Genomic DNA, 13,056 nt, shown 5'->3' with positions numbered 1-13,056 from the left:
ACTGCTATCAGGTGCCTGTTACACCTAACATCATCTACCTGACAGTTAGTGCACGCTACCTGAAATGGAAATTGATACATTTGTTCATGTCGCAGGTTGCCATATCACTCCAACTACACGTCTAGCTCTGAAGCTTCTTCACTTTCAAATAAAATCCCAACCAAATGTGTAAACAAACAAAAAAAGCCTTTAATCGAGTTATATCTCTCAAATGCTTTATTTTTTAGGGATTAGTGAAGTAAATAAATGTCATGTTTCTTTAAAATATTAAAATGTATTTTACAACTCCTTATTTTGGAATAACTTATATTGAGCTTTGGTACTCGCTGTTCAGTGTTGCTGTGTAACTGTTGTATATTGCTATGCAAAACAAGACGATGTATTGTTAACTGAGAATGACACGCCTTTTCAAAATGATTCAGACAAACTACCGCAGCAAGGTTTAAACCATGCAGGTTATACCATATGTGTAATGAGCCATACATGTTTTGCTATCAAAATGCACCTGTGAATGCATAAACTTGGCCTTGACCGATGTTGCTAAGCTGTTTTCGTAAACTATGATATACTATGCTGACGCCAATATATAGCCCAGCTATCTGCATGAACTAGCAGACGACGGGTATCTAAATGATTCAACCAATCGTCAGTACTACCTTGTAATTACGACACAGGCTGGCTATGAGCGAGATCGTCATATTTTGCGCACCATTGTACCTGTAAGCAACAAGCAAAAGAAGAATCAGACGTTTCTAATCAATTGTTTTCTCCTCGAGTAAGGTAAGCTTGTACGAATTACTAAACATTTTATGTTGATGTCTAATGAATGTATATACGTATTTATTAGCTTCTCTAGTTATTATATCTTCACGCAGGTATACTGTATACATAAGTACAGTACTGCCACTGTTTACACCATGATCTATAGATTCCGGTAACAGCTGTTCACAAAAGTGTTTAGTGGATTTATCGTTTTATATTGTACAGGATATCATATTACACTGGCTATGTGATAAGTGTCTTTTTGCGCTTGCTATTGTATTAAAAAAAAACGTTGTGCATGTCAAACAAAGAGTATTGCGTTATGGTATTGATAGCAGTTTCCCTTGTGTTGCTAACGGGTGGCGTTAAGATCAATATTTACCCAAACACTGTGACGACATACGTACATCACAACAAGTGAATATTGATATACACATTTCTAAAAACTCTTACAATGCTACATGAAATGGAACCTTCAATGCAAAGAAATATGCTTATTAAACATTAATTGTGTAACTATTTTGTTTAAAAATATTTATGCTAATTCAGGAATATATCCTTAAACAAATGCAAATTATTACTGCATCAGGTATGTATTCAACGTCATGGTGTTTTAAATAAACGATCAGTCATAGTACCATAATTATCTTATCTGTTAGATTTAATTTGCAGACATGTTGTCATAGTAAAATAAAACCAGACAAGATAATGGAGTGTCATGACAACAGCCTTATTTGATGTTTCACAACCTCAGACATGGCGGACAAGTTAACCATGTAGTCATTCATGTAACCCATTGTCTAGGCATTAAACATAATATGTCTTGCAAGTACATACAAACACATCCAATGCTGAATATCTAACCGGACATAAAACCACTAGTACATACAAAAATATCCATGCTTAATATCTACCCGGACATAAAACCACAAGTACATACAAAAATGTCCATGCTTAATATCTACCCGAACATAAAACCACAAGCACATACAAAAATATCTATGCTTAATATCTACCCGGATATAAAGCCACAAGTACATACAACAATATCCATGCTGAATATCTATCCGGATATAAAACCACAAGTACATACAAAAATATCCGTGCTTAATATCTACCCGGACATAAAACGACCTGCTCTCTGACCTAGCAGAGCTTGCATGCACGTCCACCAAAATCGCCCTGACAACCATGTCAAGACAGTAACCAGTATCTCCGATTAGGAGAACAATAATCACCAATCTCACTGGAAGCTCCCAGGGATTCACTTGGCAAGCATAAGTGGTGGGTGAATTACTATTAATCAGACTATGCACAACTCTTTAGCGAGCTAAAATTAGCCCGCCAGTGTAACCACTAGCAACACTACGTATACAGTGTAAATGCATATTGTGTATCAGTATAAGTAGTATAATCGCATGACTGCTAGCAATGTCTTGTCATTTTTGACTACATATCCCACATATACATTTACACTGATGTAAATAAATAACTATCTCTGCAGTTACGGAACGATTGGTAAGAATGTACCCTATATTCCAAGATACGATTTTTCTGGCGGATATCTAAGTTCATGATTTACAATCATAAATGTCCTGTTCTGCCTGTGATTGGAAATATTTCGCGACGATTAATGTTCGCAAATTTCAATCGCCCGCGAAGTACGCTAAAAATGAATTGAACGCAATGATATGTTTGTTTACAGTATTTGGTGAATACAACAGCTACGAATATGTAATGATGACTTTTCTATTGATCATCTATTAGAACACCGAAAAGATACATATATTCATATTGATTGACCGATACTTCCTTTGTTCATTTGTCTCATTGTTTTGAGTATTTTGTCTTAAAATATTGAACTATTCGAGTTGCATTTTTCATGGGACTTCAGTGTACATTATATAACATGCATACTACATGCAGAGCATCTTATTCTATGTATACATATCAATGTGTCAGTAGATGGCGCCAATTCATGATAGAGACCTTTCTTCATGTGTGTGCGACATGGCATACACTAAAATCACGTGCTATCTTAATAAGAACCATTTCAAGAGGAACTTACATACATGTATAAGGGACATACCCCTCTCAAAGTAAAATAAATAAATTGATTGATAATCAAAATACCAATTTAAATGCGGTATACGTTTTTTAACCTATAGTTATTACCATTATTGTAAAACTTATCAAATAAAATTGTAAAATTCATCCAACGGAACCAGAGGAAATATGTAGCTAATCCAGAAATTCAATATATTTTGAATGCATTAACGGTTGGGACTTATAAAGGGGATTTTAATTTTTGTTACGCGCAAAATTTGTGTCAAGCCTGCTGGTGTTAGTTTAAATATAGTAGTGCTGTCTAAGTACACGGTTCGTTTCAGTGTAAATTTACAAGCTGTCTTGTGAAAATCTATTTAAGTCCTCCTAGACATACAGAACAAATAGAGAGGCACGCCAATTACATTGTATACACATGAGATATACACAACATCGATATAGAATTGTGTGTAAACTAAGCTTTTCAGCTCCAGGAAGAAATGTATTTACAGTCGATTTGGTGTCATTGATCGCGTTTTCTTTTGCCAAGGAGAGTACGAGTATATTGTCTTCCTCCGCCATGTTTTGCATTAGGTTCTACTGAGGCACATATGCGTACAAATGTACCCTCACGCGTACATCATAGTAGTAGACCTTAAATAATAATGTATGGTAGCATAGGCTTGGTAAAATGAAGTGTACTACAATTGAAACTGGAATTAGATTTGCATATATCAATATGCTGTACAAATATCAAGCAGTATTACAATTTAAATGATATTGCATATGATACTGGCTGTTAGGAGGACGTTAATATCCTAAAGCCAAAACAAAACAAACATGAAATATAACATAAACTATACTAAATCTCATCAGAAAATTTTGTATTTGTTATTTATATATCACACTAATATCACATTGGATACGAATCCATAGCAGCTAACTTATATCAAGAAGTTTGTCGACATTGCGTTTATATATTATTTTTGCAAATGTAGAAATCACACGTGACCACCAATATAATTATCGACTCTATTTAAACCTACTCGTGTGTTATAGACTACTCGCTGACTGCACTGTATCAGACGTCGACAACAGAGATTTAAACCCAAACAACTAAGTGGCGTTTCCCCCTGTTTAAAACTGAAGAATGAAAACAAAAATTAAAATATGTATGGTTGGTCGCCTGATGTAGAAATAAAAATAAATACACAAGAGTATTGTGGATCTACATGGCATCTACTTGTTAAAACAAGACCGAATAAGATATATCTACGAGTAAATTATGGCGACAATGACAAGGTAGCGCAGGTAAACAATACGTTCGTATACAAGCTTGAGCATGTGAGTCACGCATGGCCAAAAATCACTATCGGGACGAGGTGGCACGAACACCTCACTTGGAGAAGTCAGCTCGTTACGCACACGTCACATGTGCTCTTAGCAAAACGTTACAAGTGTACCTGAGCTCCAACGGTCAGCTCATCCCCCGATCTCACAGGATTACATGAGGAACACATATCCATCTTCCACAGAAAGAACAGACGTTCGACCCAGAGTATCTTCGGACAGAACTCCGTTTGCCAAAAGGCAGTCGAGCCAAGTTTGCAATGCATGGGCCAATTGAGATCTCGTCACCACTCTCCTCAATCAAAAGTAGCCAATCCAAAAAGCGCTTTCCCTTTTTTCAAGCATCACTAGCGCCAGAGGAGCGACTGCAACCCCCGGCAGATACCTTCCTAGAACTATTGGGTACAAACCTACGCGACGCTACATCGGTCGAGAAAGGTCGGACCAGGACCACTCCAAACTTCGTCAAGGCACCGATCATGAATGTTTTGGTCACAACCGGTACACTAAATCCCGCACGGCTCCCTCTGGTGGACGACTAACAAACCGCCACGAACCTCCGGTCAGCTCACTGCCAACCGCCTTGATAAAATGGCCACCACTCCAAAAACTAAAGGAATCTATCTCCAACGCCGCCGCATCTTGCCTTCAATTCTGTCATATCCGGCACCGATACCCAAATAAAGACATCACGTCCTACGAGCCTGACAGACAGGCGGACACCAGGGAGCTTGCAGCTTTGCAACCGACTTTAGTGATCCGCCTCCAAACCCAAACCGCACCCATCGATACGCATAAGATAAACGTCCTCTACACGGACCAGGAATATGTTAAACAGTTGTCTGCAGATACATTACACATAACAACGAAGGAATGTCCACTTTTCGATACACGTCAACATTAAACAAATCTTGGCTCCCCAAAGGTAGAATCGCAACAGACAACAAGACATCCATAGCTGATTCCAATGTCACACACATTAAGAGCCTGGGAAGGCTGAGGCCGTCCACTCAAATAACCATTGGAAGGTCCGTAAAAGACGTCCAGAACCTCACAAACAACACCATCAAACCGAACCATCCATCCAGTCATACACCTTGGAATAATCATATCCAAACATGGAGGGTAAGCTAGCTCTCATAGTGGCAACTGTTTGCAGTTAGCATCATCATGCCCAATCCAATCCCAGGAATGATGACACAAGGGGACAAGAACCAGCAATCAATCTCGAAAGCCCTCACATATAGCAATGTGCCATAACTCAACCAAACCGTTTTCCTGATCTCCTCACAAACACCGCTATTGCTTTGATTAATGTCTCGATAAACCATAAGATTTTGGAACCCGGTAAACACATTTCCTCCCAAAATTTTGACTCTGGGAAACTCTGCGGGTCGTGACCATAACACCAAACCATTGTGACAGGCCGACGAATTTGTATCGGTCTCGCGCTCCTACTCCTAGCAAAAACTACCTCATGAAGGTTGCCAAGCATGACAGGTGGAGTGTTAAGACATGCACCGTTGACCGCGAGTTTCCATAGGCGAATACACCTAATAGGGTCGAGGGAAATATATTTCCTTCCTCCTTTTGGATGGGGAATCGGATATTTTCTGCGTAGAATTAAAGGAGGAAAGGATCCATCTGAAGCAGGAGAGGCACCAGAAGAGTGTTTTCTGTGCTTAACAAGCAGCACAAGGGCTTCCATTTTAGCCCTAGCGTATCTCAATGTTACCTTACCTGTCACCTTTCCGATATGGAATGAAAACAATAGCAATAACCAAGGACGGCTGTAAAAAGAAATAGCCTTTTACTAATGCCACCAATGCTGTGAAGCGTGACCGAATAGGATAAATATATGCACGAATGTGATATGCCGACAATGGCAGATGTAGTCTACAATCACGCTAGCACAGGTACCTAAATACGTCCGTATACAATATTGACCAGGTGTAGAATATTTGAAGTCACGCATGACCAAACATCACCTTCGGAACGAGATGACATGAGCACCTCACCTAGAGACGTCAGCTCGTCACGTATATTCAAAACAGTTTGTTAATTTGTTTTTTTTTCAATTAGGTTGTTAATAACAAAAACTTCTACATGCTTCCAGCCATTACTAAGTGTCGTCCCACCGGAAATAATGAATTGTGTAAATGTGTTTTCAGCGTCTTTGACAAACATGTTAAAACTTCCTTAGGACGATGTAAGATATAACAAACAATTAACACTGATATAACATCTTGTTATATTAGTGGGTACCGATACTAAGTTAACAACGTAGAAACGTGTATTCAACATCCGTCAGACATCAACGGAATTTCGTGTTTCCTTTGACTGAAACTGATTTGTTTCGGATTGCAGACCACATCACATGTGTTTAGGTGCAGTTTGTTTGTTTGGGATTTGGAAATTCCCTCAACCGTCAAAGTGAAAATGGCATTTGTCCACAGAAATACTAAGATAAAAACACATTGGACACACCAAACACATAGAAAACATTGGACACACCAAACACGTAGAAAACATTAAATACACCAAACACGTAGAAAACATTAGACACACCAAACACATAGAAAACATTAAACACACCAAACACGTAGAAAACATTAGACACACCAAACACAAATAAAATATGGACACACCAAACACATAGAAAACATTAGACACACCAAACACATAGAAAACATTAGACACACCAAACACGTAGAAAACATTAGACACACCAAACACGTAGAAAACATTAGACACACCAAACACATAGAAAACATTGGACACACCAAACACATAGAAAACATTGGAAACACCAAACACACAGAATATATTCGACAAACCAAACACGTAGAAAACATTAGAAACACCAAACACATAGAAAACATTTGACACACCAAACACGTAGAAAACATAGGACACACCAAACACATAGAAAACATAGGACACACCAAACACATAGAAAACATTGGAAACACCAAACACACAGAATATGATGGACAAACCAAACACGTAGAAAACATTTGACACACCAAACACATATAAAACATTGGACACACCAAACACGTAGAAAACATTAGACACACCAAACACGTAGAAAACATTGGACACACCAAACACGTAGAAAACATTGGACACACAAAACACATAGAAAACATTGGACACACCAAACACGTAGAAAACATTGGACACACAAAACACGTAGAAAACATTGGACACACCAAACACATAGTAAACATTGGACACACCAAACACGTAGAAAACATTGGACACACAAAACACGTAGAAAACATTGGACACACAAAACACGTAGAAAACATTGGACACACCAAACACGTAGAAAACATTGGACACACCAAACACGTAGAAAACATTGGACACACAAAACACGTAGAAAACATTGGACACACCAAACACATAGAAAACATTGGACACACCAAACACGTAGAAAACATTGGACACACAAAACACGTAGAAAACATTGGACACACCAAACACATAGTAAACATTAGACACACCAAACACATAGTAAACATTAGACAAACCAAACACATAGTAAACATTAGACACACCAAACACATAGAAAACATTGGACACACCAAACACGTAGAAAACATTGGACACACAAAACACGTAGAAAACATTGGACACACCAAACACATAGAAAACATTGGACACACCAAACACGTAGAAAACATTGGACACACAAAACACGTAGAAAACATTGGACACACAAAAAAAAGGAGAAAACATTAGACACACCAAACACATAGAAAACATTGGACACACCAAACACGTAGAAAACATCAGACACACCAAACACATAGAAAACATTAGACACACCAAACACGTAGAAAACATTAGACACACCAAACACGTAGAAAACATTAGACACACCAAACACGTAGAAAACATAGGACACACCAAACACATAGAAAACATAGGACACACCAAACACATAGAAAACATTTGAAACACCAAACACACAGAATATATTCGACAAACCAAACACGTAGAAAACATTAGAAACACCAAACACGTAGAAAACATTAGAAACACCAAACACATAGAAAACATTAGAAACACCAAACACACAGAATATGATGGACAAACCAAACACATAGAAAACATTTGACACACCAAACACATATAAAACATTGGACACACCAAACACGTAGAAAACATTAGACACACCAAACACATAGAAAACATTGGACACACCAAACACGTAGAAAACATTGGACACACAAAACACGTAGAAAACATTGGCCACACCAAACACATAGAAAACATTAGACACACCAAACACATAGTAAACATTAAACACACCAAACACGTAGAAAACATTAGAAACACCAAACACATAGAAAACATTAGAAACACCAAACACACAGAATATGATGGACAAACCAAACACGTAGAAAACATTTGACACACCAAACACATATAAAACATTGGACACACCAAACACGTAGAAAACATTAGACACACCAAACACATAGAAAACTTTAGACACACCAAACACGTAGAAAACATTGGACACACAAAACACGTAGAAAACATTGGCCACACCAAACACATAGAAAACATTAGACACACCAAACACATAGTAAACATTAAACACACCAAACACGTAGAAAACATTAGAAACACCAAACACATAGAAAACATTAGAAACACCAAACACACAGAATATGATGGACAAACCAAACACGTAGAAAACATTTGACACACCAAACACATATAAAACATTGGACACACCAAACACGTAGAAAACATTAGACACACCAAACACATAGAAAACTTTAGACACACCAAACACGTAGAAAACTTTAGACACACCAAACACATAGAAAACATTGGACACACCAAACACGTAGAAAACATTGGCCACACCAAACACATGGAAACATTAAACACACCAAACACATAGTAAACATTAGACACACCAAACACACAGTAAACATTAGACACACCAAACACATAGAAAACATTAGACACACCAAACACATAGAAAACATTAAACACACCAAACACATAGAAAACATTAAACACACCAAACACATAGTAAACATTAGACACACCAAACACACAGTAAACATTAGACACACCAAACACATAGAAAACATTAAACACACCAAACACATAGAAAACATTAGACACACCAAACACATAGAAAACATTAGACACACCAAACACATAGAAAACATTAGACACACCAAACACGTAGAAAACATTGGCCACACCAAACACGTAGAAAACATTAGACACACCAAACACATAGAAAACATTAGACACACCAAACACATAGAAAACATTAGACACACCAAACACATAGAAAACATTAGACACACCAAACACATAGAAAACATTAGACACACCAAACACATAGTAAACATTAGACACACCAAACACATAGTAAACATTAGACACACCAAACACATAGAAAACATTAGACACACCAAACACATAGAAACCATTAGACACACCAAACACATAGAAAACATTAGACACACCAAACACATAGAAAACATTAGACACACCAAACACATAGAAAACATTAGACACACCAAACACATAGAAAACATTAAACACACCAAACACATAGAAAACATTAGACACACCAAACACATATAAAACATTAGACACACCAAACACATAGAAAACATTAGACACACCAAACACGTAGAAAAGATTGGACACACCAAACACATAGAAAACATTAAACACACCAAACACGTAGAAAAGATTGGACACACCAAACACATAGAAAACATTAGACACACCAAACACATAGAAAACATTGGCCACACCAAACACGTAGAAAACATTAGACAAACCAAACACGTAGAAAACATTAGACACACCAAACACATAGTAAACATTGGACACACCAAACACGTAGAAAACATTAGACACACCAAACACATAGAAAACATTGGACACACCAAACACATAGTAAACATTATACACACCAAACACATAGAAAACATTGGACACACCAAACACGTAGAAAACATTAGACACACCAAACACATAGAATGTATTGGACACACCAAACACAAATAAAAACATTAGACACACCAAACACAAATACAAACATTAGACACACCAAACACAAATAAAAACATTAGACACACCAAACACAAATAAAAACATTAGACACACCAAACACATAGTAGACACACCAAACACATAGAAAACATTAGACACACCAAACACATAGAATGTATTGGACACACCAAACACAAATAAAAACATTAGACACACCAAACACATAGAAAATATTACACACACCAAACACATAGAATATATTAGACACACCAAACACAAATAAAACATTAGACACACCAAACACAAATAAAAACATTAGACACACCAAACACATAGAAAACATTGGACACACCAAACACATAGAAAACTTTAAACACACCAAACACAAATAAAAACATTAGACACACCAAACACATAGAAAACATTGGACACACCAAACACAAATAAAAACATTAGACACACCAAACACATAGAATATATTAGACACACCAAACACAAATAAAACCATTAGACACACCAAACACACAGAATATATTGGACACACCAAACACATAGAAAACATTAGACACACCAAACACAAATAAAAACATTAGACACATCAAACACATAGAAAACATCAGACACACCAAACACATAGAAAACATTGGACACACCAAACACAAATAAAAACATTAGACACACCAAACACAGAGAAACATTGGACACACCAAATACAAATAAAAACATTAGACACACCAAACACAGAGAAACATTGGATATACACAAAATACACATAAAACATCAGATACATCACACAGGAATACTAAGCTAAACCGACCTATATAATGAAAACATCGCTTATGTATTATTGTGCTTGATATTGACATTCTATTGCAGGCACATTCTGTAAAGGGAACTTAAAATGCGGAATACGAAACCTATATTGTGTCACAATAATTATTTAATTGTATAGATCTATTTCATATAGGGATTGAATGGGTAGTTTTTTTCTAATTTTTCATGGCGGCTATGAAGAGTAGTAGCTATCTACATATCTCGTGGTTCGCTTTAGAACAGCTGCTAATCCCGCCAATGCACAATCGTTAACCGTGTCCTTCCGCTTCACAAATTCCAGTCGATTTGGTTTTTTTGTTTTTTTTTTTAATTTTTTTTCATTTAAACCAAAAAGACATCAAATAACATCAAATACATTAGTTTGTGTTTAATTAGAACTTTTTTATGTGAATAGATAGCAAAGAAAACACAATTCATTTAAATGAAACGGGAACTATTTTTCAGGCGTATGACTATTTAACTGTTGTAATTTGGGGAATATCAGCACATGAAACGATGTTTTCATACTGTATTTATACCTTTTTCATAATCAAATGTTTATTGTTTTCATCTGGTACGTTTATATAAAGAATCAACACTCGGAATGTAAATATAAACAAATATAGCAAGAAGGCAACTGTCTTGGTGATAGAATGTATGGATAATAAAACAACAGGAAACAGGACAATTTAACATTTCCCGACCCACAAGTACTATGCATTATCGTGACCCTTTTTAAATCCCATCAAGTGTTTTTTTGTATGTATATATGCTTATATATTAAAATACAATTGTACAATTGATACAATTGCCTTTTGTCAAAAATGTTTGTCGTTTTATAACAAGAAAAACCTTTCTAAGCTCCTTAACTCAGTGATAAATCTTTCGTCAAAAGTAAACAAATGTCTTTCGTGTGAAACAGGATCCTAGCCAAGCATACTTACCCAGCCAAATTCAATCCTCTTTAAAATCACGTGTGTAATCGATATAGCCTATTAAGTGTGCATCGTTATCTGTTTTGTGGAATTACCTTTTGATCGAATATAAGGGAATTTATTTGTAGTATTCCTAAATGCCCTGTCGTCTAGACAAAAGGGCACGATGACATCCCGTATATATGTTTAAGGCAAGTGGAAAATACAGTTGAGAACGACGGAACCAAAATTGGAAAAAGGTTTGTATCCGTCGTTAATTGAACGTCTCGTGTAGGGACCAGAGAAAATGGTAGGTGTTGTAGGATCATTTCATTGTAACACCAACGACAAATAGTAATTACCGTGTGAATAATGAATATTCTCACACATCGTTCATGTTTCACTTTTTTTACAGTTGTGTGATGTCAGGAATGCTTCGCAGCTCACGTCGAGCAGCAGACACTCCGCGTCAACCCAGGGAATCTAGGCGGTATGGTCCTCATAAGATTTCCTACAGTGTTTTAGTGGAACTTAAGTATTACCGGGACCTATACCTTAAACAATACAATCTGGACATCTGTGGTATGTATTTTTAGTGTAAACGTTAGCACATACACTAAATTACTTTAATTACCTTAAATGTAAATATGTAATCAAGATAATTTATGTCCTATAGGTTCTGTAATTTTTATATATTTCAACGTTATTATATTTTGAAGTAAAAAATAAAACCATAATACTTCACTATGACAAAAATATACACCTTTAATTCACAAAATGTATTGTAACTATCAATTTAATTGTATTTTGTGTGTGTGTGCTGCTTCAATTAGTTTGTACTCCGTATTAATAATGGATTTTGTTTATTGTGTGAATAAGTTTGTTTCCCCTGTGAATAAGTTTGTGTACTGTGTGAATAAGTTTGCGTACTGTATGAATAAGTTTGTGTTCTGTGTGAATAAGTCTGTGTACTGTGTAAATAAGTTTGTGTACTGTGTGAATAAGTTTGTGCACTGTGTAAATAAGTGTATATGGTTTAAATAAGTTTGTACACTATATTAATAAGTAAATCCATTGTGTTAATAAGTTTGTGAACAGTTTTATTCCGTGTGTTATATTTATT

The 13,056-nt window shown here is 36.3% G+C and overlaps 2 protein-coding genes across 2 annotated transcripts in view; one reads left to right on the top strand and one right to left on the bottom strand.

Annotated features, from left to right (window-relative positions):
- Nucleotides 1–659: 659 nt before the first annotated feature.
- Nucleotides 660–13,056, top strand: part of LOC117337357 (protein-glutamine gamma-glutamyltransferase K-like) — a 30,227-nt gene continuing 17,830 nt past the window's right edge. The window contains exons 1-2 of the mRNA XM_033898316.1: nucleotides 660–780; nucleotides 12,349–12,515. The gene's annotated coding sequence lies outside the window, so the exon portion shown is untranslated. The remainder of the gene's footprint in view (nucleotides 781–12,348; nucleotides 12,516–13,056) is intronic.
- On the bottom strand, nucleotides 5,225–10,227 carry LOC117338512 (NADH-ubiquinone oxidoreductase chain 5-like). The gene is made up of 3 exons (XM_033899867.1): nucleotides 9,075–10,227; nucleotides 7,915–8,982; nucleotides 5,225–5,307 (listed from the first exon to the last, which is right to left on the bottom strand). The coding sequence occupies exons 1-3, from the start codon at nucleotides 10,225–10,227 to the stop codon at nucleotides 5,225–5,227; spliced, it is 2,304 nt and encodes a 767-aa protein (XP_033755758.1).

This window comes from Pecten maximus, chromosome 11 (genome assembly GCF_902652985.1).
Source record: "Pecten maximus chromosome 11, xPecMax1.1, whole genome shotgun sequence".
NCBI classification, from domain to species: Eukaryota; Metazoa; Mollusca; class Bivalvia; order Pectinida; family Pectinidae; genus Pecten; species Pecten maximus.
The sequence above is the reverse complement of the archived record's forward strand: the minus strand, read 5'-3'. Positions and strand labels throughout refer to the sequence as shown.